Source organism: Myotis lucifugus, unplaced genomic scaffold (assembly GCF_000147115.1).
Source record: "Myotis lucifugus unplaced genomic scaffold, Myoluc2.0 scaffold_438, whole genome shotgun sequence".
Classification (NCBI taxonomy): Eukaryota; Metazoa; Chordata; class Mammalia; order Chiroptera; family Vespertilionidae; genus Myotis; species Myotis lucifugus.
In genome coordinates this window covers 403711-430698 of record NW_005871486.1, presented here as the reverse complement: position 1 = coordinate 430698, position 26988 = coordinate 403711, and the positions used below count along the sequence as shown (strand labels likewise).

General features: G+C 38.6%; 1 protein-coding gene across 25 annotated transcripts in view; it reads right to left on the bottom strand.

Moving 5' to 3' along the window:
- The window catches only part of PUM1 (pumilio RNA binding family member 1), a 121837-nt gene that overhangs the window by 59565 nt on the left and 35284 nt on the right, over positions 1-26988 (bottom strand). For 12 of the 25 annotated variants that reach the window (XR_002826296.1, XM_014468240.2, XM_014468242.2 and 9 more), the window contains 4 exons: positions 15034-15142; positions 13891-14069; positions 3952-4118; positions 1382-1652 (listed from right to left, as the gene is read on the bottom strand). Coding sequence is in view for 24 of the 25 variants with exons in the window: in XM_014468240.2 (XP_014323726.1) it covers positions 1382-1652; positions 3952-4118; positions 13891-14069; positions 15034-15142 (726 nt within the window). In the remaining variant the exon portion in view is untranslated. The remainder of the gene's footprint in view (positions 1-1381; positions 1653-3951; positions 4119-13890; positions 14070-15033; positions 15143-26988) is intronic. The other 13 variants (XM_014468243.2, XM_006102898.3, XM_006102899.2 and 10 more) reach the window with 6 other exon arrangements.

Below are 26988 nucleotides of genomic sequence, written 5' to 3'. Positions count from 1 at the left end.
AAGGTCCTGTGTTCAATTCCGGTCAAAGGGCACATGCCCGGGTTGCGGGCTTGATCCCCAGTGTGGGGCATGCAGGAGACAGCTGATCAATGACTCTCTCTCATCACTGATGTTTCTATCTCTCTCTCCCTCTCCAAAATCAATAAAAAAATCTTTTAAAAAAGAAAAAAGAAAATCCCTTGCCCTGGTTGACAGTGGACAGAGCATTGGTCCATGCACAAAAGGGCCACAGGTTTGCAGGTTTGATCCCGAGCCCCAATCCTCAGCCCAGGTCAGTTGGTCGGGTGGCTTCAGGAGCCCAGAGGCAACCAATCTATGTGTCTCTCTCACATCAATGTTTCTCTCTCTCTCTCTCTCTCTCTCTCTCTCTCTCTCTCTCTCCCTCCCTCCCTCTCTCCTCTCTCCCTCTCTCTGCTCTGTCCCCACTCCCCACTCCCCCTTCTTTCCACTATCTCTGAAAAACAATGGAAAAAATGTATCCTTGGGCGAGGATTAACAAAAAAAAGAAAACCCCTTAAAGGGATTTCATTTTGTAAACTTCATATGGTTATTAACCTTATTATCCAGTTGTCTATCATTCAAAACTCACTTAAAATCAGCTATTTATAACAACTAAAGTAACAGTATGGTCTCCCAAGAATTTCTAAATGTCAAAATGAGATGTTAATCTTTCACACCTAGGAATTTATATTTATGTTCCAGTCCAAAATTAAGATGTACCAAAATTCATGGCCCATCAAATGGCTTCCAGCCAAAAGAGAGAACTTATGGTACTTAACAAGATAGGAAAGCTAGCAGGCCCCCTTTTAATAATTCAGTCAACTAATTTTACTTTAAAAAATTGTTAAGGGAAGGATCAAAAAACCCTAGAGGTTAGTCATATTATGCCTTCAAAATCAGAAGGCACAAATGCATTATTTTCCAGGGGTTTATCAATAAAAGAGCCAAGTAATTTCACTGTAAGGTACTAACTTTCAAAGTGCAGTGACTCAATTAAAAGACATAACTAATAACAGAGTTTGGACTATTTCAAAAACAAAGCATTACAATCACATTACTCTTCAGAGAGATGAACATAGCATCCAAGAGGACTGTTATAAAAGATAACACCACCTCACCCACTCTCCAAGCCCTGGGGCAAGAGAGGAGCCCAAGTACTTGTAGAAGAAAGTGGTTTCTTGCCAATAACCTCAGCATGGGAATCAGCTTCTTGAGGGGAAGAGACAGAGGCTTTGTAAACCCACATCACCGTTGGGCTAATAAAGTCTGGCTATCAATAGCCTAAAATAAAGCCACCCTCCTCCCATCCCCCCATTCTTATTCCTTGTTAACGTGCTGGCTAGAGGGAGAGTAAAGAGAGTGACAGAGACACACACAATACCTGTTGTTGAGAATTGTAGTCAAAAAGTCCCACAGTTGCTGCTGCTGAGTCCACAGGTACCTGCGTGCCTGAATAATCAAACTGAAGAGGCTCCATGCCCACATGTTCCATGGGGTCCAAGGGGACACTCTGGGACTCCATGTTGGAGAAATCCTCCACAGGCTTGGCACCATTGGTGCTGGTCAGCTGGGCTAAGCCCTCAGAACCATTCTGGTTTGGACCCAGAAGATCCACTTCATTAGCAGAGTTCTGGCAATTACCAGGGGTACGGCTAAACAGAGAAAGTAAAGGGCATTAAACCTTATTTTGAGCAGGGAGGGACACTACAGCAACCCAAGTTTAAGGACAACGTCCATGATATAACTTATTATCAATAGTACTTAAAACTATTCCTACAAAACAACCAAGACCATTTATGGTGTTTCCATGTTATACCATAAAATGACTTTTTTATTGCTTGCCTTCCCACCACAGCCCACCCCTTAAATTTGCATTTACTGCTATTAATTTACAATCCCTTCAACCAAGAGACTCAGATTTGAGAACAATGGATAAACTGGAAAAATCACTAACTGTGGCATCCATGAAAACAGAGATCCCAAAATGCAGATAGTAAAATATGCCCCCCAAAATCAACATCTTAAACATAGAAATAATGGAAGAGTAGTTTCTAAGGGGGGAGTTCCACATGTGAGAATGATTCTACTTAAAAAAATAACTTTGATATAAGTGGAAATTCTTTTTCTGCATTATGTGAATATATTGGCCAATGCTAAAACCGTCTCCTCCCCTTCTAAGAAACCAGAAGAATCAGACCATTACAAAATAGTACAAAATAAATTATTTATTTAGGATATGCACCTGCTAAGGAGATAAGTCTAAGAATTAAAAATAATATGAAGATATAATTTATCATCCAAACCAGGACACTCCTAAAAGCAAAAAAAAAAAAGTGCACTATTAATAAATATCCTGGAAAACAGGTATAAAGTACTGTCCTGGGAAACCCAGAGCACATGATCACCCTATCCAAAAGGATTGTAGGACAATATGATTCCAAATCCTAATAATAAAACCCTAATATGCAAATCGACCAATCGGCAGAACGACTGGTCATTCTGATGCGCACTGACCACCAGGGGGCAGACGCTCAATGCAGGAGCTGCCCCCTGGTGGTCAGTGTGCTCCCAAAGGGGGGAGCGCCGCTCAGCCAGAAGCCGGGCTCACAGCAGTGCTAAGGATCCCGGCAGGCGGGTGGTAAGGAGCGAGGGGTCCCAGACTGCAAGAGCCCTGGACTGCGAGAGGGCACAGGCCAGGCTGAGGGACGCCTGCAGTGCATGATTTTCGTGCACCGGGCCTCTAGTATAGAATAATATTATAATCTAGAGGAGTATAACCTGTGACCATATTCTATACCTTTCATGTCTAAAAGAAATCCTAAAGCTGGTACAAATTAAAGCTATTGTTGTGTTCCCTGACACACTCAAGCCCTGCAACCACCACCTTCCCCGAGGTCAAATACCAGAAAACACTGCTGCAGGCTGCCTGAGATTCAAGATGGAGAGGCTACCCAAACTCATCTGAAAGACCTTAGGTAACTCTATAACTCTGTGCCTCAAATTTCTTCAAAAGACTGTTAATTCTTTACATTAACAAGACACAAAAGCTAGATTAGAAATATTAAACAATTGAACATTTTTCTACAAACAATGACCCAAAATATATTTTAATTTTGACTTTGATAGATATTAGAGTAAGATATAGAAGTGTGGCCAAACATATACATATTAACTTTAGATTAACTTAAAACTAGTCAAAATTCAATTCTCTATCTGTACATTACTGACCGAGGAGTTTTAGATTTTTAAAATTATATACCATCACTAAAGGTTATCTACATAAATGAAGAAAAGAAGAACTTGCCAAATGTGGAACACAAATATACAATATCATTTTAATACTTCATAAATTGAATTATAGGTTAAAACCTGCAAATCAATCATGACCAGAGATGGAATGAGAGGCCATCTATGGAAGGGGTATGTTTAAGAAAAGCCATTTAATTGCATCTCTGGTTCTTCAAAATGAGGAAAATGATACTTAACGCAACTACCTCAAAGGGAGCTTATCACTTTCAAATAAGTTCTCAAATGTTTTGCCATCTACTCTAGCATGCCAGGCAGATATGTCAAACTCCCATTAGTAACCACGGTTTCTCCCAAGATAGTGATTTGGGAGAAACTTGGGGAAAGTCCCAAGGCACCCATTCCAGGTGATTTTGATATTTGAGAATCATGAAATGTTCTTCATGGAATTAATCTGCAAATTATAGTCCTATACAAATGCAAAATCTGTTGTTTTGGCAAAGCACCAGGCATTGACAACTCTTAGAAAATTCCACCTTACCAATCAATTTATAATCTTTGTAGTATGGCCTACACTAGACCCAATTCTTAAAAAGGACACATAAGGAAGAAAAAAGAAAACTAAAGTTAAAAAAAAAAAAAAACTTAATCAAAACAAAAACCCATAGCCCCCATTCAAAAATCAGAAGTGTAAAACATACAAACCTAAAATCTTTGACGTCTGCATCAATCCCATTCTGCACTGGTAAACCATTGGTCTTGTCCATCACATCACCCTCCTCCTTCAAATCTCCTAGCTTATCTCCATCAAACGTACCCTTGTTCTTCTTTTCATTTTTGTCGTTTTCATCACTGTCTGCATCCCTTGGGCCCTGTTTAAAAAATAGCTTCAGCTTCACTAATCATCAACTAATGATAGTGGGCAACCACTACGGACACCAGACTACACTAGATGCTAATTAGAACAGGATAGTGTCTATGTCCTTTTAAGACATTACAACCTAATTAACAGACAACACAGAGGCAGGAACACTGCAGAAAGTCTTGCCAAATGGGGGAGACAGACATACATTTATGTTACAGTTTAGGACAGTCTTACCATGCCCAGTGTCCCACCATCCCATTTTTTTTTTCTTTCTACCCAAAGCCCAGCCAAAACTGTGTATCGCTTGGTCCCACTTTTCTACTCTCAAATCTAACTCTATGTAATAGCATGACTAAGAAGATCCAGGTATGGCAGCTAATAGTATAGTTGAAAAAGTGTTAAGTCTATAAAAAAAGAATCTATCCCCCATTGCCAATGTAAATTCCCCCTTACTTCCGAATATTGAGCAGTCTGACAGCATTCCAATTCAATTACTCTTATCTTGGGATATAAGCCCTTTGAATTTGCACTATCACCACCACCCCAGTTCAACCCTATGTCTCACAGTTCATTTCATCAATAATTCAACAATCACCTTAAGTATAACATTTTTAATCCTTCAAAACATGTTAAATCCAGCTGTGAAATTCTTTCACCATTAAGTGTTGTCTTCTTCTATCGACCTGCCCCATACCAGATTATTTTGAGACTACCTTGTTTATGTTGAATCACTGATGCAAAATAAGTTATCTTTAAAGTGTTTCAAACTGTGACTAATGAAAGACTGGACCCAAAAGAACTATGATGCCAAGTACACTGATGTCCATCCTGTGTCCTAAGGAAATTAAATCTGTCTCCTCTTACCAACACCCTAACTTAAGACCTGGACATATAAAGCAAAGTGCCTGGATTTCTGAAAGGAAAAGAAGATTTGGTATAGTGACTTGATGTGGTACAGGCAGCTTGGCACAATCTTACCAAAGAGTAATAATAAGTAACTACTGTTTTGGTAAAAATAGAGAGAAGCAATCTCACTTGTCCCCACCACTGACTTCTAGTTTAAGGAAGAACAAACACACCTAGACCAATTAAAGCTCCTGGTAAAAGGCAAAATCCAATCAGAAAAAGATGAGAGCTGCTGCACAGCATTACTAGTCACCACAACCAAATTTCATTGGGGAGAACTCAATAATGGGGGCCGGTACAGCAGGTACAAAATTGTGAATGGGTAGGCCTACAAATGCAAAATAAACAAATGCTCTCAGAGTAGTTCTGAAAGATCTCTAGCCCAGAAAGGGGGGCTCATACCTTGACATGCTTAGACCTTTCAACTGCCAGTTCAGAGCCCATTGTGCTTTCAAAATCATGCTCTGTTCAAATGCAACACAGAAAAAGAAAGATGGCATGGCTAATATGAACAAAGGAAAGAAGGATATGCCACTTGTTTCATGTGGCATCAAGATGATAAATTGCAGTTTTAGCAACCATTGAGATGTAACTTTCACAGCAAAATCTTCAAAGTATAAGACTGTCAGCGGTTCAAAAGGAGTGAGTGACAGCCAGTTAAGCACCACAATGAGATCCCTAAGCAGAGATGAAAATATGACAGGATTCTAGAGACAGAAAGATGTTTGAAGATGTCCAGAGACAACAGCTCCCTCCTACTACAAAGGTAAAACTGACAGAAGCCATGTATTCATTTGCATATCCCCAATACTAAATACAGTGCCTGGCAGAAGTTTAGAAACTATGACAAAGAAAACTGAATGACCACAACATTTCTACAAAACTGAACTGCTAAAAGAAGGATCCTTCCATTGTCAGATAAGAATCCCATAGGTGGAGATATGGTTTAGATAACAAACAGCTCTACATAAATTAGACACCACTGATGTCAATAATAAAAGAGCATTAGAAGGATTACCCAACTAACACACCTAAGTCATCTTCCACAAATCTACAAGTCACTGGCTTGGAAGGAGCAGTTCAGCTCCAATTCCTCATAAATTCTAAAGGTCTGTGTGTGAAAATAGGAAGATAATGGGATAAAGAAGTAGTTGGAAGTTTCGCTAACAAGTAAGAAATCCGGTGAAAGCGACACTCACCAAATCAATGAATGCTGTGTGTTAACTTCCCTCGGTGACCCTCTACAAGGGCTTGCTGAGAAGCTGCTCAGCTGATCTGGAAGCCAACTGCTCTGGCCTGAAAATGTGGCCTCTGATAACTTACATTCCCAATTACTGCCAAAGGTTAGATTTTTCAAACATAGCGCTGGGGTAGGCTGTTTTTCACCAATATTATACAGTCCATTCAACTAAAATATAGTTGTCTGATTTTCTACTCTGAGTAGAAATGCCTCAGAAGAATAGTAGGTTCCTTCTATTTGAAGGTGGGGGCTCCAAGGAAGTCTTCCATTTCTTGATGTGGATGCAAGGGTGTATATTCATTTTGTGGAAATTCATAACGATAAACATTTATGACTTATACACTTTTCGATACACAGGTCATATTTCTCTTTTAAAATATATTTTTATTGATTTCAGAGAGGAAGGGAGAGGGAGAGAGAGATAGAAACATCAATGAGGAGAAAGAATCATTGATTGGCTGCCTTCTGCACGCCCCCTACTAGGAATAGAGCCTGCAACTCAGGCATGTGCCCTTGACCAGAATCAAACCCAGGACCCTTCAGTCCGTAGGCCAGCGCTCTATCCACTGAGCCAAACCAGCTAGGGCCATAGGTCATATTTCAATTCTAAGTTTTCATAGGAGAAAGAAATTCAGCAAATCAACAACTTTAAATAAAAATAGTTGACATGAAGTCTGATTTCTAAATAAGAGAATACAGGGTTCAGGATCATAAAAATGGTCTCAGAAATGTGATGGCTGTAAAAAGACTAAAAGAGTATAAATGGACTGGTACATTTTATGGGATTTAAATTTTTTATTTTAATATTTAAGGTGCCTGTAACTACATGGTATTTAAGAAAGTATAAAACCAGATAGCACAGAATCGACATTCTACCTCAACTGCTAACACTGGTCACAAGGCTTTGGACTGGTTATTAAATTTGAACCTTAAAACAGGGATAATTTTGTTTAAAACAGAGTAGTTACAAACATTAGTGAAATAATACAAGTATAAAAGTTTTATAAAGTATAATCATGTTATACAAAGGTAATATATATATTAGTAAAAGCTATGCACTAGGATGTATTTATGTACCATTATCTATGATACCAAGACTAAAATCTTAAATGCCCCAATTAAGTGGTTTAAATAAGTATACAGTCAATCTGACCCTACCAGGACACTGTCATTTTCCACAATGCAATGGCTCTATGATTAGTGTTGGGTATCACATTCTTTTTAAAATTTACAAGTGTCTGGGCTCGCTCCCAGAGTTTCTGGCTTAATTGGTCTGCACCGGCTCCCACAATGTTATAAACAGCTCTCCAATAACTCCAATAAGCAGTCACAATTAAGAATCACTGTAATTAAGTCCAACATAAATATCATACATACAGAGTTTATGCTTTGCTTTTTTGTCACATATTACCTAGTACGTAACAGTACTGGAAAGTCTATTCAGTAAATGAAAGAAAAAACAAAAAGGATTAATAGCATCTTTTTATTGTGGGTTTCAATGTTAATCCAAACCTGTAGTATTTAGATACAGGCTTCAGTGAGTGTTCAAAATGCAAGTGGCCAAACCCAATCAAAACCTCAAGAGTGGGGCCAAGAAGGGGTCTCTGAGACCCAGATCTTAAGAGGCAGGGGGAGGAATACGTTCCATTGCAAGATATTATAGAACTGAGATAAGAACAGACTGAGAAAAGAACTATATATTGTAGAAATCATAGTACATCCATTTATGGCTCAGCTTCCTCAAAAGCCTCATATAACAGGAGGAATATTTCAGAGAATATCTATTAATTCTGAGTGAAGTCAGAGAAATGAGAATTGAATTTCTTCTCTTACTGCAGTGATCTTACCACAAAGCTCCATATGGCAGAAGTTACATTCAATAAAATTAATAATCTTCCTCCCCTCTTTTTAAAAAAGAATATTTAACATATTTGCTCGACACAGTCCAGAAACAATAACTTTAACTAAAACGGTGGTTTCTCCTGTATACATTTGCCTGGTTTTTGGTGTATTTTTTTTTTCAATCTTCACTCAAGGAGTGAGGATATTTTTTCCCACTGATTTTTAGAGAGACAGTGGAAAGGAGGAGGGTGAGAGAGAGAGAAACATTGATGTGAGAGATACACATCAATTGGTTGCCTCTTCCACTAGCCTGAATCAGAGGTGTGGATGGAACTTCCAACCAGATACACGCCCTTGACCAGGAATCAAACTCACAGACAGACACACACACACACACACACACCCTCACTCCCCCTTCATGGGCCAACTCTCTAAACACTGAGCAACACCGGTCAGGATCATTTGTCTGTTTTTTACAAAGTGCAAAAAAAAAAAACACCTGAAATGTTAATTTCCTTTAAAGTTCAACAGTTTATAGCTCCATCATTAATGTAAAAAAATTAAATATTCAAAAATTAGTAAAAGCTTGAAATTACTAGCCATGTGAACTACTCTTTTAAACTGGCATATTACCTATTGTGAGGAACTTGACTGACCAGTATGGCATAACAGAAAACAGTATTGTTAAGAACTGAAATTAGAATAAAGTTTGAATCCAGACACCATCACTTCCCTTCAAAGCTTCATTTTTCTCATCTATGCATTCAGGGTCAAAGGTTACCTCAAAGAGTTGTTTCAAGGATTAAAAATAAGGCAATTCATGAAAGTGCAATTCTGAAAAAAACAAAAACAAAAAAAACAAAACAAAAATCTTAGCAGTACTTTATCCCATTTTCATTTTTTGCCACTGCCTTTTTCAAAACAAATCCACCCTTATCTCTACTTCCCCAAAGCTTCAAAATTGCTAGACAGCTCATGTCCCCTTGTTCTCGCCCCCTACCCAAAGAAACTGTTACAGAATCAAGCCACCACCAACTACATTTCATCAAATCGGAGACACCATCAATTTGTAAGACATACCATCATCTTATGTGCTGCTAAAAAGGAAACACTGACAATTAAACTATGACACACTAACATTTGAAAGATGCATCCCAACTTCAAAATGAACAAAGTAAGGAGGTGTGAACTTTCGAGTGAAACACAAACTATACCAGGCTCTGCTTATATGATCACCAAATGCCTGGTGTGCAGAAAGGAAAAAAAAGTGTTCCCCTCTGCTGTGATACCACCAAATCCAAGAGAAAAAGAAAATATGTCTTACATAGGTAGAATGCTATTTATTATTACGAAAATGAAAAACAAAAACTGGTTTTCTAAAAGGTGTTTTTGTTTTTACTTTTTATCTAGTCAATGTCTAAAAGCTTGACACTGCAAAGTACAACATGTACAGTTCTTGTTCAAGGGAAGCTAAAATCTGAAGGAACCCCACCCTGCAAATAAAAGTTTGTCAATTTGATCCATAGCTTACTGGTAATTTAAACTTCCAAGAAAATTATGTCTGATAGTAGTATTTTTCAGACTTTAATGTACATACAAAATCACCGAGGGTCTTGTCAAAATGCAGATTCAATAGGTCTGGGGTAGAATCTGAGATGCTACTTTTTAAAAAAATATATATATTTTATTGATTTTTTTACACAGAGGAAGGGAGAAAGAGAGTCAGAAACATCGATGAGAGAGAAACATTGATCAGCTGCCTCCTGCGCACCCCCTACTGGGGATGTGCCCGCAACCAAGGTACATGCCCTTGATCAGAATCGAACCTGGGACCCTTGAGTCCACAGGCTGACGCTCTATCCACTGGGCCAAACCCGTTAGGGCTGAGATGCCCAGGTGATGATGATGCTATTGGCCCATGGACTTTGAGGAGCAAGATTTTATAAGGTTTACAAAGCATTTTTTTAATATATCACCTAGCCATATGAATTAGACTTTTGGTGTTTTAATTATCCACATTTTGCAGCTGAGAAAATTAAGATCCAGTTGAGACTTAAACTCCTGACTTCTATCTGCATTACACTGCACAAAGTTTTTAAAGTAGCACTGGTTACCTAAAATAAATGCAATGAAGTCTAGAAAAGCAAGTCATCAAGTTTTATGACCCAAATGAATTGCTATGAGTGTGCATGCATCCTCCAGGTCAGAAGGCAGTCAATCTACAGATAAGCAGAAAGGCCTTCCCAAAATGTTTTTTCTAAAAATCTTTCTTCCAAGGTTAGGGTAGTCTTCACCCTAATCCAAGTTTACAGTGGTCTTTCTTATTTCCCTGGGCACCATAAACCAGAAAGACAGAAATTATGAAGGATAGCCCTGGCCAGTGTAGCTCAATTGGTTGAGTCTTATCCTGTGCACCAAAAGGTTGCTGGTTCGATTCCTGATCAGGGCACAAGCCTGAGTTGTGGGCTCGGTCCCCAGTCGGGGGCATGCAGGAGGCAGCCAATCAATGATTCTCTCTCATCAATGATGTTTCTATCTCCCTCTTCCTTCCTCTCTGAAATCAATAAAAATATATTAAATAAATAAATAAATAACTTGACCCTGGCTTAACTGGTCTTCTGAGGTTTCCTATTCTGAAAATCGCTATCCTGAAGTCCCTGGTTCCTATGTACAATACCACAAAAAATTTACAGTATTAAGAACAAAATACTGCTGTCGAATTCTTACTGTCAGCTGAAAGTACTCTTATCACGGAAGCCGTAAGTACTAAACTGAATCCATGTGCAAAATCAAATGAACCTTAAAAGGCTAGACAAGAGTTAAATACCTTCATTCAAGTTGCAAGCAGTAAACAACCTTACTAAAAATGGAAAACCACTGTACAATGAGTAGATTACTTTGGTTCTAAACCTCCTTTAACTGAAAAATTAATCAGAGCCTGGATTATCTGTTGTCAGTATCTGAGAATGACCACTTAGTACTTGTTTTGAGGTCTATCTACATTCATTCGTTCCTCAGAAATGATGTTTTCAGCTCTAAGGAGACTCAAATGAGGCTTCTCCGTGGCTTATGGAGGTAATGCGGGTACAGCCACCTCTGACCCATAAACCACCCATTACCCACCCTTTAGTTTAGTACAATTAGCTATAAGCAGCAGATATTCTTTTTGGCCTCTAAACTCAACACTTTGAAGGACAGGTTAGCTTTTTTTTTTTTTAGTTCAACTTTTCCAAGAAGATGCATGCATATCATGACAACCAAAAAGTGACTAAGGTTTCCATGACCAGAACTTTGGTCAGATGTCATCCTAACCAACAGGCAGAGCAAAGGCCAGGTTAGGTATAAGATCAGCAGGATACAACCACAAAGCGAAAAAGTAATTCACTGATCCTCAAGCATCCATCCACTATTAAATATGCCAATGTTGTAGCTTGATGTCACTGATCAGTCCCTGCTATACCATCCTTTAGATCAGTGGTCGCCAAACTTTCGGACCTCACGGACCACCAGTGGACCCAGTCCTCGGACCACTTGTTGGCGATCGCTGCTTTAGATGGCACCCACGTCAAAATATGGAATAATATTTCATTACCCACGACCTTCCTCTGACAAGAAGCTGGAACACAGATGTGCAGAATTTTCATTTATCCTAATGCAAACCTCAGCTCAGTAGATTATCTGACTGTTAGAGTACAATTTTCTGAACTCTGTCCTGACGTCTTAACTTCTGGTGACAATATTTTAAGAACTAAAAACCATCAGCCTCCCAAGACAACAAAGGATGACAGTTGCCTTCATAAATACAAATGCAAGACACAATGCAAAAGATACAGCTTTGTCACAGAATAATGAAACAATTGTTCAAAAAGAGAAAAACAGACAAAAATATTAATTCAATCCCAGAGCTTTATCTTTCTCTTTATTTCAATTATTTTTCTACCTCCTTCAAACTTCACAGTAACCTAGGCACATGCCACCTTGGATAATGCACAAGAATTAAAAACTGATCACACACATAACAAAGGTTCCAGTTTACCACAGTAACAACTTACCTACACACAACACTAACTTTTCTTCTACAGTAAATAACTAAAAGTTATAGGCAGGAATAGACAGCACTTCCTAGAGAAATCTGGGTTCGTGAGATAAAAATGTATGAGGACAAAAAAAAAAAAAGAGGTAAGCTAGGGATAAGGTGAAAGAAGAAAAGTAGTTAACGCCATTCTTCCCATGGAACAATAGGCAAATCATCATTTTTGCCTGATCCCATTCCCCACATCCAAAGAGTAGATCCTGTTCTTCCCAAGCAGCCTCTTGGGAAGGTTCAAATTAAAAGTCTTTTCCTATCTGATCCACAAGCCACTAAATCTGACCTCTCTGTCTTTACAGTATCAAAAAACAATCAAGTCAGCTTCGGAATGGCTAGTTCTCAAGACTAAGACAAAAGCCCCAGTTTAGTTCCTTGATCTTCCTATGAGTTGTTATAAGAGATCCCCTTCTGGCTAAATTCCTCACACCAAACTTCTAAGTGTGGAGCTGAGAGAAAACCAAACCAGTCTCTTAAAGAAGTTCATTTCATTTTTTTCTGGTTTTTCTACAAATTAAAAGCCCTAGGCCATGTTGAAGCAACACCTTAGATGTGCCTAGAATAAAGCTAATTCCGTGTGTACCTGGTTCTCTTCATGCCAACCAAGTCAACAATCATTCATTTAATATCACTAACATATTAAAGAATTGTACTTGACACTTGAAGCTGCACCAAAAACAAACTACTGTTACTCTAAAGAAGTTTCGAGTGGAATGGGGGAAATAAGACGAAGCCTCTGACACATAGCAACAGATATATGCCAATAAAAATATTGACAATAAATGCTGTATGATAAAGAAAGATAGTTATGGAGGAAAAATTAGTATGATTTGAAGGAAAAAAGATTTCTTAAATTATTGCCAGCAAGTACTATTAGACCAAAAGGACTTCAGGGAGAGCTTTAAAAATGTACAAAACAATCTGACCTGGGGGAAAAGGAGGGGAAACAGAGTCATGGGGCCTCTCATGGCCTTCCTATCACAGATGTGGAAGTCAGAGATGAGGAAGACTCAAATGTTTCCATCTTAAGACTTCTAGATCTAGAAAGTCGATGCCATAGAAAGGGCTAGTTTTGAGAAAGGCTATCAAGAATGCCTGAGGAGGACTGCTTAGACTTAAAAGGAAAGAGACTATATACAGGCAAGCTGCTTTGACTCAAATTTGGCATCAAAGTGGTCAATGGTGATGGACACAAAAAAATTACAGATATAGAATTAACAGAATTTTTAATTTCCTGACAGGCTGGGTGTGAGAAGTATAGCTGTTCAAAGAAGGTCTATAATTAAAACTTAGCTAGCAAAACAAGAATGATCCTACATAGCTGATCCATTTTAAGGGTTCTTGGGTGCTGACAAATCACTGCTTTCCAATCTATTCACTACTGACACCAGTTTCGGCTTTCTTTTTTCAAATTCCTACTCTTGTGTACTTCTGTTGTTTTAAACTAAAAATGGTATTTTCTGATAGACCAATGAACTGAAATCTAGATTTCAATTCCTACCTCACATTGCTATCAATGTGTCCCAAAAAAATATCATTTCTCTATGTTTAATAGTTTGGTTTACATCCCCTACTAATTTCAATAAGTGTTTTTATAATACCCTCTAATTAGTGGTGTGAATATCTAAGGAAACTAAACAGGCATGTTTTGTTTTGGGGGTTAAAAAAGAGAGATATAGGAACAAGTTCCTCAAGCCAACTTACAAATCCTCCTTTTCTTAGACAGGAATCTCCCGGGGATGAGCTCAACACATACTCCACCATGCTAACGCCTAGTCCCCCACTCTCCGACCGTGGGGACAGTACAGAATTGACCTCACTGTTCACATGGAAACTCTGACCAGGTCTTCTCTGCACCATGATTGGCTGGGAAACTGAATGATCTACAAAAAAGATACACAAGCATGATACAGTGCAGCCAGAGGCTCAAACAAATTATGAGTGATGTCTCAAGGATAAACCAATGACTGGGAATCAGGAAACCTGCCATGGTCAGCTGAGCCAAAACCTCCTATTGTGTTTTTCCCTAAGTATAATATACTAAATAACTAAGAAAACGGAACACACCCCTCATATATCCAGGATAGCAGAGCAATACAGCAGTTCACATAACTGGTTTTCCTAGCTAAGTGAATAAATTAATGTTTGCTCCTTTCAAGTGGTAGAATTTCTTTTTAATGTATTTTATTGGTGATATTACTAAAACAAAATATGACTTTACTGCCCTTTTTAAACATAATTTGATTCTTCTGATGACTTGCTGTTATCTGAGTTTCCATTCTTATATTGTGCTATAACAGCACATCAGCTTTTGGATTTTCTTTCTCCTTCCTCCCTGTGATCTATCATTTCTTTCTGCTGTCAGTGTGTCTGCCTCTACAAGTTCTCCCCATCCCTCTTCAAGGGTAATCTGTCAGAAGAGCATCTGTGCCCAGTGACTTGATTTTGGCCTCACCCACATTCACAGATAGATCATCCCATACACATTATGCAGGGGGGCAAGGGGAGGTAAAAGAAGCATGACTTCAAATGGCAGGCATGGATTTTCTAATTCTACATATGCTGACAGCAGTACAGAACAAGAAGTTATAGCTGAAATTATGGTCATTTCAAATAAGACCATTCCCCTGTGGCTAGCACTTCAATAAAATACTGAAGATTTGATTTTGCTTAATTACGCTTTAATAAATTATATCACATAAGCTCCTTCATGGTAATTATATTACAGGACAGGACACTGCTTGACATGCTTATGTCACTGATGTACAATTTATGACTTGCCAATTGCTGAGGAAAGGAGCTCTAAGACAGGCATAAATCACAGTACAGATGCTAGATCTAGATTACCTGATGTTCCCCAGGCACTGTCTCGCCATTGATCACCCAGGAATATTCCTTTTGGTCCATCTTTGCTGGATTCATCTGTTTCCCAAAACTTTTTACCTGGCAAGAGCTGCTGCAAATTAAAAATAATAGACGCTTTTAAAGAATTCATAAAGGATGAAAGTACAGCAGTCAACACTTTCTTTTAGACAAGGGTACTGAAGATGCTCACGTGCCCTGAAAGTTTTTAGTCACAGTGTTCTGGCTATACAGATTGTGGTCAGAACACTACTGTACATTTGGCAAAAGTCACAGAGAGGTCTATGGCAAGGGTAGAAGGTGGGGAGGGCCCTGCACAGATCAGGCCATCACAATAGAGGCTCAGCTTAAATATCTAGAATTTTTCACTTAACCTATGCCAAGATTTTTTAAAGGGGGGAAGGGGACTCATATTAGACCTATTAGCTAACTGCTTGCTAAGAAGTCTCTTATTGAAAAAAGAAAAATACCTACAACTACTAAAACACTTTTGCCCACATGTGTACTAACTGACCATACAGTTACTCAGAATGCTACAGGCAAAATCCACCTCCTTTATATACAGAGATTCTGTTAACTAAAAAACTTTCATCACCAGAAAGAAAAACACAAACAAAAAAAAACTTCCCAACCACATCATTAACCTATTCCAAAATTTTTGGAAAGACAGAACAGCTGTCTTTCCCCATTACTGGAAGAGACATAAAACCTCCTAACCTCAATTAATTTTAACAATACTTAGTAATGTCATTAAAGTGACTTCACAAAACATTCTATACTTCGTAGAAATGCAGGCATCACTGGCCATAAACTTATAATGTGAGAACTTTAAACTAGCTTCAATCAAAGAAATGCAAAGTAGCCTTCAAGCAAAACACAGTACAGTTTTACACAAGAGCAAAGCATTCGTGACCAGAGTTACAAAATAAAATTCCACTAGAATGCCATCATTCTTCATTCTGGTCATCAGCTTTACTTACTAAAATGTCCCTCTTTATTTCCTCTAATTATGTTTTCATTTCAGCTGCTACTAGTCAGACAAGAAACTCAGGTGTTTGAGATAGTACTTAATCACTGCTTTTGAGCATAAATGAGCACACCTGGAGAGTTGAATGTCTCAGAGGTACAGAGTTAAAACCCAGGAGGAACAAAACATTTGCTCTCCTCGATAATAAATGTCTATCTTTCCGATTTAAAACCCATAACCCAATGATAATGGAGGAATAACTCAACTTTGCCCTCACTAAAATAAATCTCAACTTTCCAAACAGAAATTCTACCTTTCTCAGCATATTTTAAATCTAGTTAATCTAGCTCTATAAATCTGATAGACATGGGCTACTACTACCTGGACCAAAGCAGTTTCCCACACTTTCCTCTTCAGGTCCTAATTTATTTCTAAGCCAACAAGATCATGACAGAATACAGATTTGGGTCTGGCATTTTAATACACAGAAGCATAGATTTGCTTAAAGGTAAGTAGTTATAAGCAGTCAATTCCTAGTGAGCCCCTTGGATTCATTCTTAGGGGGAAACAATGAGAGAGCTAGTCTCTTAACTTGAGATTTGGGAAGCAGGGAAGGAACAAACAAGAGAAAGAGCCCAGACAATAGCTAAGTAGTGGAATAAGGAAGCCTTAGACCAGACAACTTGGATGTGTATCCTAGGACAAATCACTGAACTGTCCTGGGTGCCTCATCTCTTTGTACTGATAAAGAAAATATTTTCCAGGTTGTTGGGATGATTAGTTCTGTTGATGAGTGCCTAGCACAATGCCTGCCACATAGCAGGTTCTCAATAAATGTATTCAATGGCATTACATCAAGGCAAAATAGCTATAAATCACAGAAGGGACACTGCAAATTAATGAGAACTACTCAAGCACAATTCAAGAATTCTTGTTTTTAAACAACTTCTCCTTTTAGTCTCAAAAATGCCCTCTCAGAAGATTACAAACAGAATTTACTTCCCTATTGGTTGTCCCTTTCCAACTAACATTTTTACTTTTCTCCTCTATTTTGTAGGGAGTGTGAGCAAAGAGAAGTTCCCATCAACTTCTCCTCTGTACCAGAAGAATGTCAGCATAAGGGACACCTCACTAGTTGGTTAATTTGTGGAAAGAGAGCAAAGGTGATCAAAAATATTCATTATAGTGCTCATCCCTTTCTACACAAATTGGAAAATCTTTATTCAAACCTCAAGGAAAAGATTGTGTAAGTACCAAACTCCATGTGCAAAATAATATAATCTGTCCATAGTTGGTCAAATTGCTTACTGAGAGTAGCAGTCCTTGAACTCAAGACTTCAAAAATGGCTTCTGGAATCCTGTCATCTTTCACTGTAGCTTGCCAGGATGTCATAACACAAAGCTAGCAAAAGCAGGTGAACATATAAACAAGGCTGTTTCCAGATGAAATTCTCTCAAAGGAAACAACTATACTAGTACAACATAGAAAGGTACTAAAAAGTGAAGATTCTATTTCAAAGTAGGGATAAATGCAACAAATCTCATAGGAACACACATCAAAACTAATGGCCCTAGTCAGATACCAAGAGGCCATATGTCCCACTATTAACAATTGGTATAAATATAAATCCTAAGTAGATGCTAGGAACAGCCCCAAAAGTACTAGAACTCCTTATGCTTTGGCAGAGAGGCAACAAGAAGATCCAATTACTATTATCAATGAAAACAGCAGGCACTGAAAAGGCAAGTCTGTAAGAGATAAAGAAAAAGGAGGTGGGAGAGAGGATGGCAGCATGCTGATTCTGGGAGAAAAAAGGTAGAAATTATGGGTTACAAGAGTGCCCTGCAAGTGGAAAGGAAAGGAAAAGTACTGCACCAAAGTACATGAGCAAAGACAGAAGCAAACTTAGCAAACCTCTTCAGTCTCTGGATCTTACATGGAACCTACTATTTCTTTCTTTTGTCCAAAACATACCCATCCCCACTCCTCAGGTGTGTGGTAAGCAGCATTTGAAATGATTCCTCTGGTAATCTCCTTCTCTTTACTGTGGGCTAGACCTTGAGACTTGCTTCTAAGGAATAACATGAGGCAAAAGTGATGGGTTGTCGCTCTCAAGGTTGTCATAAAAAACTGACCAGTCTTGCTTCTACTTCTCTCTCTTACCCTCTTACTCACATCTATCTTGCATGCTCCCTTTGATGAAGCCAGCTGCTGGAATCACGAGAGGCCACTGGACATCAATTCATTATGAATTGAGGCCCTCACTCCAACAACTTGTAAAGAACTTAATCCTGACATCAACCATGTGCGTGAGCTTGGAGGCAGACTTTGAGATGGCTGGCTGCAGCTCGCAAGGGACTCTAAAATAGAGGTTCTTGCCAAGCGATGACTGGGTTCTTGACCTCCAGAAACTGTGAGGCTTAACCTGTGTTGTTTTAAGCCACTAAATTTTGGGGTAATTTGTCATGTAGCAATAGGTAACAGATACAGTTGTCAATATATAGTATTTTCTTATATTCAAAATACTTCTTCAAGAGTTTGACTTCAAGAAGCACTTCTTGTTCTAGTTCTAATACCCAAAATCCAAGTACTTTTGAATTCGGAAAAAATTATATCCATTCCATTTCATGTTCTCCCTAATAGCCCTTATTTTAAAAATGAATGGCTTTTTTATATTCTCCTAAATCAAATCAACTCAGATGTTTAAGCTCAGACAGTTAGTAGCAATCACATATTCAAGAGTCAACTAAAATACATTACTGTTCAAATCTGATCATCGTAAAAGGAGCTATACTATAATCTACTGAATTATACAGCAAAGTGATGTTGAGTATCCAACTGTTATTTCAAATTCAGCAGCAACTTTCTGGAGGTTATGTCATCCACAGCACTGGCTAAAACATCCTAGAATTCACCAACCCACTGGCATAAATGCCAGGAGCTGCCAAACCTTCACTTAAACCACACTTCAATTCAATTACCAAAAACTGAAGTGCAACTAGTGGCTGAAAAGAGAGTTATGCTTACCCCATCAAGAACTTGAAAATAAATACTGCTCTTTGACAGAACAAAAAAGAACACAGCAGCCCTAACCGGTTTGGCTCAGTGGATAGAGCGTCGGCCTGCGGACTGAAGGGTCCCAGGTTCGATTCCGATCAAGGGCATGTACCTGGGTTGCGGGCACATCCCCAGTGAGGGGTGTGCAGGAGGCAGCTAGTCGATGTTTCTCTCTCATGATGGTTCTCTTTCATCGATGCTTCTAACTCTCTATCCCTCTCCCTTCCTCTCTGTAAAAAATCAATAAAATATATTTAAAAAACAAAAAAAGATCACAGCAGAGGTTTACAAACTTCACTTTAAAAAAAATTTAGGTAAAAAGAGGATTAAAAGATTTGACAATTCTAAAGGAAGATAATGGGAATTAGGAATTGGTCCAACAAAAGCAAAGGAGACCCAGGTAGTCAGATGTAGGCATTATTATCCAGTTGGCATGTTTTTATATATGATGCACAAACAATTCTATCCTTATAAAAAGCAGTTAATGCAACAGGCTAGATAGTAGCTTGACTACAGCAGCTACTAAAAACATCCAAGTAACTTCCCTGGCTCAAAATCTGCTTACCAAGCAAACTTTTTATAATAACTTGGCTTCCTCCTGTAGCCAAGCATGCTGATCACTGGAAGCAATCCTCCTGTCCACTTGAGAGTTATTACTTCTCCTTATAAATTAGTAAACTACATTATGGTTTTCTTACATTAGTCTCTTGCAGTTCTGGTTAGCGTGGGGTTAATTTCATAATCCAATCATCTATGATTTGCAGATTTAAAGCCCTTTCAAGACCTACTGAGAAACAAGACTTGGGAGAGCCTACATCCTCCCAGCAACAGAAGGACCTTGTACTCTTCTTTGTATTATCCCATTAAATGGGACTCCTAATCACCCCTCTGTTTTCAAATCTTTGGGAGAAACACACACACACTATTACCCCAGCTTGAACTATAGGTTTGTAAAAGAAAAGACTTAAAGAAGAAATCAAGCAAGCTTAGTCATGAGGCTTCTGGAGAACAAAACAGAAATCAAGCATTGGTTTACAAATACTGTTATCTGCTTGGGAAACCTCTAAATTTTTATTAGAAACACCTTTTTTATTTTATCATGTAACAAAAAGACCATACACAAAGCCACAGTTGCGCAATCATCACATTAACTCCTACTAAGAGCCCTTTAAACAGAGGTAGAGACAATTAAGGGCTGAGAATGTCAAGAACCTCTAGGCTTCTTATTTTAAGACTCATATAGTGGTAAAGCACACAGGTGCTCTGAAATCATTTTTTAAACGGTTTTAAATCCCAACTGTGTGAATTTTACCCCTCCATGCCTCAGTTTTCTCACCCATAAAATGAACTGTTATGAACATTAAATGAGATAGTGTAAAATGTATAATGCTAAACGCAGAGTAACCATTCAACAAATTAGCTATTATTATTTAAAAAACAAACTAGTACTTTGTTCTTTAATAATACTGATAAAACTACTGACTAGCCAATGAAATGCTCCCATGTGCCCAGCACAGCATCACCCAGCCCACTTCAGTGCAAATCCCATAAAATTGAGAACACTCACAAAACACTACAAGAAGAACCATGACCACAGCTTTGCAGAAACTAAGAGACAGGATGATTATTAAAGACTGGGCGTTTTGACCATACCATCACTAATATTTGCATAAGGAAGTATCAATGAAGTTTTCAAATGGTCTCAACACTAAATGCACATTCCAACAAGTACTCTGCTCAAGAGGCATAAAATATTAGGTCACTGCTTATAGACTCAACATAGATTGCATAAAGCTGTCCCTCAGCAGAAATGTGGCTTCTTAAGGAATACTATTCACAGGAAAGCTACAGCCCTGCAGCCATGCTCAGGTCTGATCATGTTATGGCAATGAAAACTTCCAACACAAGCTTCCTTTCATTGGAATGTAGCCAATCATCAAGTCAAATACCTGATATTTTAACTAGCTGGTAAGATATAGACCGACACCTCCCTCCCCCGCCCCATTTTTAATTTCTTAGTAACTATCTCATTACATTAAAAGAATTAGATATTAACTCAGAAAAAGGAGAGCTCAGAACTGACTGAAATAGTTGTACTGGTTTCTGCTGACAGTCACATGTTCTAGTCAGAGCTGTGATGTGTGAAAATTTTCAGAAATTCCTTCTCAAAACCTTAATGTCCTTAGGGGATTTACCTAGCCCTCCATACCATAGAGCAGCGGTTCTCAACCTGTGGGTCACAACCCTTTGGGGGTCGAATGCCCTTTTCACAGGGGTCGCCTAAGACCATCGGAAAACACACATATAATTACATATTGTTTTTGTGATTAATCACCATGCTTTAATTATGTTCAATTTGTAACAATGAAGCTGGGGGTCACCACAACATGAGGAACTGTATTAAAGGGTCGCGGCATTAGGAAGGTTGAGAACCACTGCCATAGAGGCTTGTTGTGAAATCAAGTAAGATAGTGTACAAAGTGCTTTCACAAATACTATGAACTACACTCAAATAATTACTAAAGCTTTAACCAAAACCAATTTAAATGTAAAAGTATAATTTAGCCTGGCCGGTGTGGCTCAGTGGTTGAGCATCAACCCATAAACCAAGAGGTCACAGGATTGATTCCTGGTTAGGACACATGCCCAGGTTGAGGGCTCAATCCCCAGTAGGGGGCGTGCAAGACGCAGCCAATCTATGTTTGTATCTCTTTATCCCTTACCCTTCCTCTTTCTAAAATCAATAAAAACATTTTTTAAAGTATAATTTAGAAGGCTTAAAGAAAAGGTATATCCATTCAATGTCACAATTCTTTTTATATCAGAAAATATATACATCAAGAATCATGTTCATTCCTGAGAATTTATCTCAATGACAAAAAAGTCAAAAGAAAAAAACTCTACATTCAACATAAAAGAGCAAAAAAACTGGGAGCAAAGTAAATGTTCAATAGACAGCTGCCAAGTACTATGTAAGCTCACCCAAAATAGCCATAATAATGATATGGAGCCCAGCTGGTTTGACTCAGTGGATAGAGCATCGGCCTGCGGACTAAGGGTCCCAGGTTCGATTCCGATCAAGGGCACATGCCTGGGTTGAAGGCTCGATCCCCAGTAGGGGGCATGCAGGAGGCAGCTGATCAATGATTCTCTCTCATCATTGATGTTTCTATCTCTCCCTCTCCCTTCCTCTCCAAAATCAATAAAAATATATTTTAAAAATAATAATGACATGCAATATTTGTAAAATAACATTAAATTTTAAAAGTAAAATATACATGTAAATAATGCTTCTCATCATACCTCTTTCCCCTTTAGATCAAGATCAGGAAGAAAAATAAAAACTGAACTAGGTTAGTGTGATGGGATTATGGATGACTTGTTACAAAATCTACTTTTATTATGATTTGGAACTGATTTTCTAATAAATAAAAACTTAGATGATGGTGATACAGAATTCTCTACAAATAAATAAGACACGTTCTCTTAAGTAGACACATTTCACTTCACCTTAATTTTTAAGTGACAAAAGTTAATGGCAATTTTAAGGGAAGAACTCATAACATGTTTCAAGTATTTTTTTAAATATGTCATTATTGATTTTAGAGGGTTGGGGGAGGGAGGGGGATGGAGAGATAGAAACACCAATGAGAGGAACCTCCTGCACGCTTCCTACTGGGGATCAAGCTCGCAACAGGGCATGTGCCCTGACCAGGAATCAAACCGGTGACCTCCTGGTTCATGGGCCAACACTCAACCACTGAGCCACACTGTTTCAAATATTCTTAAGAAAGCAGATAACTTCCAATCTACTTTGCAAACTATCACTTAAATAAGGAAATGTTCAATAGTTTAATCATTAGCCAGTTATTTTTATATTTTTCTACCCAGATATTTTTTAAATTAAAAATAACTAATTATATAAATAAAGATGGTGTTTTAGTTTTCACCTTCTTTCCATTTAAGGAATATGATTTAAATTCTCACTTCCTATTCATATATCTACTAATTAAGGAATTGCCCTGCCCTTTTTTTTTTAATACATTTTTATTGATTTCAGAGAGGAAGGGGGAGGGAGAGATAGAAACATCAATGAAGAGAATCACTGATCAGCTGCCTCCTGCACACTCCCTACTGGGGATCAAGCCCACAACCCAGGCATGTGCCCTGACTGGGAATCGAACCCGCCAACTTTCAATTTATGGGATAACACTTCCAACCAACTGAGCCACACAGGCCAGGGCTAAAGATGGTTTTTTTGTTTTGTTTTGTTTTTTTAGTTAATCCTCACCCAAGGATATTTTTCCCATTGATCTTCAGAGAGAGGGAGGCAGAGACAGACAGACACCAATATGAGAGAAGTTGCCTCTTGCACCCACCCCGACAGAGGCCGGGGATCCAACCTGTAACCCAGGTACGTGTCTTGACTAGGAATTCAATCTGAGATCCTTTGGTGTGTGGGCCAATGCTCTATTTACTGAGCCACACTGGACTGGGCAAGATTATTTTTAAATGTTACTATTACATTTTTGTTTTATTTCAAATCACCAAAAAAATTTCTAGAATCAACATTTGCTATAATTTTTTCACATTTCTCTACTAGGCAGCATCACAATCTGCATCTAGTAATTACTTCTTAAAATTTTTAGCCTAGCCCTGGCTGGTGTGGTTAAGTTAGTTGGGTGTCATCCATGCACCAAAAGGTTGGGGGTTGCCCTACCAGTGGTCGGCAAACTCATTAGTCAACAGAGCCAAATATCAACAGTACAACGATTGAAATTTCTTTTGAGAGCCAAATTTTTTAAATTTAAACTATATAGGTAGATACATTGTTATTAACTTAATTAGGGTACTCCTAAGGCTTAGGAAGAGCCACACTCAAGGGGCCAAAGAGCCGCATGTGGCTCTCGAGCCGCAGTTTGCCGACCATGGCCCTAGCCAGTTTTGCTCATTGGATAGAGTATCCGCCTGTGGACTGAAGGGTCCCCGGTTCAATTCCAATCAAGGGCATATGCCCGGGTTGCAGGCTTGATGCCCAGTAGGAGGTGTGCAGGAGGCAGCCAATCAATGATTGTCTCTCATCACTGATGTTTCTATCTCTCTCTCCCTCGCCCTTCCTCTCTGAACTCAATAAAAATATATTTTTTAAAAAGGGTTGTAGGCTAGATCCCCGATATGGGAATGTGCAAGAGGCAGCCAATCCATTTCACCCTCATATCAATGTTTCTCTCTCTCTCTTTTTCTCCCTTCCTCTCTCTAAAAAAAAATCAATTTTTAAAAATGTCACTAATCCATTTGTTTAAAAAAAATTTTTTTAGCTTATGTGGCAAGATAATTACTACTGAAAACAAATGCCCATACTTATAGGTTCCTAACTAAATATCTTTTTGGTTAAAATCTATTCTGGCCCTCTAAAAAAAAAAGGGGGGGGGGGGACAGTTTCTTTTCTTTTTCATAATTACAATTATGCCATACATAAAATTAACAATTTTTTTTTATTTTTTAAGGGGGAATTATTATATTTTATTTTATTTTTAAATTATTTTATTTTTTATATTTTTGTTGATTTCAGAGAGGAAGGAAGGGGGGGGAGAGAGAAATATCAATAATGAGAGAGAATCATTGATCGGCTGCCTCCTGCACGCCCCCTACTGGAGTCAGAGCTCACAACCTGGGCATGTACCCTTGACTGCAATGGAACCTGGGACCCTTCAGTCCACAGACCAACGCTCTATACACTGAGTCAAACCGGCCAGGGAAAAATTAACAAATTTTTTAAAAATATTTTGCCAAGTTATTAACTACTTTTCATAAGCACTGTTTATAGTTGTATCTAATGTCCTTCCAATAAGGATGACATTACTTAGGCTTGGACAATATGATCTAATTTAATCTTCTCTCCTACATCTGAAGACCAATACTACTTTTCTGGCTACTGAAAAAATTTAAAAGTTTCAGCATCTCAAGTACTTACTGATGTAAACACTATTACTTGAATAGCCTGCATTAGCCACTACTGGAATAATGAAAGTAGTAAAAGACTTCTTTGCCCTGAAAGAAATGATTAAAAATAAAAACTACCAGGAGTCAAACTGATACAGTTACAGAGCGTTTTAGAGTAAACACACTAATAGTATGGTACAGAATGTTAAACTTGACAATCCACTACAGATGAAGAAAGGAACAATAACCTGAGATAGGTCAGGTCGAGGAATGCCTTAAAGGGGGCTGGGGGATGGAGGGGAGATTGAGAGTGAGAAGACAGTGAAAAGGGCTTTCCATAAAGAGCAAAGCTAGAAATGAAAACAATTGGGGCAGGTGTCCACCAATAAAAAAGGCTGGTATTGACATAGGAAAGGAGTAAGGAGGTGAAAAAGCACAACTAGTCCAGTCGCCAGTGAGTCTTTATGGAACACCGACAAGTTGGGCTCTAATCCATTAGGGAGTAACATCATAAAAACTAATTTTAAAAGATTAATCTGACATTTCTCCATAAAATGGGGTAATGGAAAGCATTTGGATGCCGGGAGGCTAAGCAAAGAGGTCACTACGGTAATCTAGGCAAAAATGGTTAGAGAAGAGACCTATAGAAATGGGGGCAAGGAATGTACGAACCGCTGCTTAGATGCCTCTCTTAGTTTTCCAAGCATCCTATCCTATACACTAAAAGCCTAATATGCTCAGTGTCCAGTCGTCCGTTCAACCAATCAAAGCATATCATAATGCTAATGATATGCTAAGGACGTTCAACCGCTCGCTATGACGTGCACTGACCACCAAGGGACAGACAGTTGACTGGTCGACCAGTCGCTATGAGGTGCACTGACTACCAGGGGGTAGATGCTCCAACTGGTAGGTTCGCTTTTTGCTGGGGTCTGGCCGATCGGGACTGAGTGAGATAGTCTGGGCATGCCCTGGAGCCCTCCCACGGTCCCTCCCCAGTCCCAATCATGCATAGGTGGTGGGGTCCCTCGGCCTGGCCTGCGCCCTCTCGCAATCTGGGACCCCTCAGGGGATGTTGGAGAGCCAGTTTCGGCCCGATCCCGCAGGCCAGGCCGAGGGACCCCACTGGAGCACGAATTTGTGCACTTGGCCTCTAGTTAAAAAATAAAGCTATGTAATTTCAAAAGTGAAGACTCATAGCCCATTACGATAATCAAGAATGAAGTCACTAAGTATACATAAGCCAGTCTATCATTGAAGTTCTTTTAATCAGCAATTGATTCTGTAGAATCAACTGAGTGCAAAACTAGACGAAAAACAAGATACAAATATGTCAGAAGATGGTGTTGCAAGTTTAAGTTTACAAGTCCAATGGTAAAGTTTTAAGGTTGTCCTGAAGGTCCACTGTGGGTTGCTGGAGTAAAAAAAGCAATCAAATAAGAAAAATTTAGTAGCTCTTCAATTTTAGAACCCAAATTAGATAAAATTGCAAACAGTTCTTCAATTGATGATTAGTGTGAGAATGCATTCTACTCAAAGGAGCACAGTTTCCCAGTGTTTTTAACCACACAAAGAACACATTCAATGTTAACAAATTTATCCTTGAAAAGAAACACAAAAATGACACTGGCTGTACTTTCATAAAACATGCTCTTCAAAAAAATTCAGTTACTATTAACATCTCAATCTCCATGTTATTTTGTGATAAATTAACCTAGGGCAAACTCCACAGTAATCCTTTCTCCACTGTGAAATCCATTGAAAATAAAATTTTCTTTATACCTTCCTAGTTCAAGTTATTGGAACACAGCCAAACGAAACTTCTTCATAAAACTTGACAGACAGCAAACTATGTTCAAAATATGAAGAAATGCCCAATGACCCAGGCTTTTTCTGCAGGGTACAGGAAAAGCACGTAAGTAAACAGAAGACTATGTCACCTCTGCTATTTACCTATAAATAAGGCCATTTG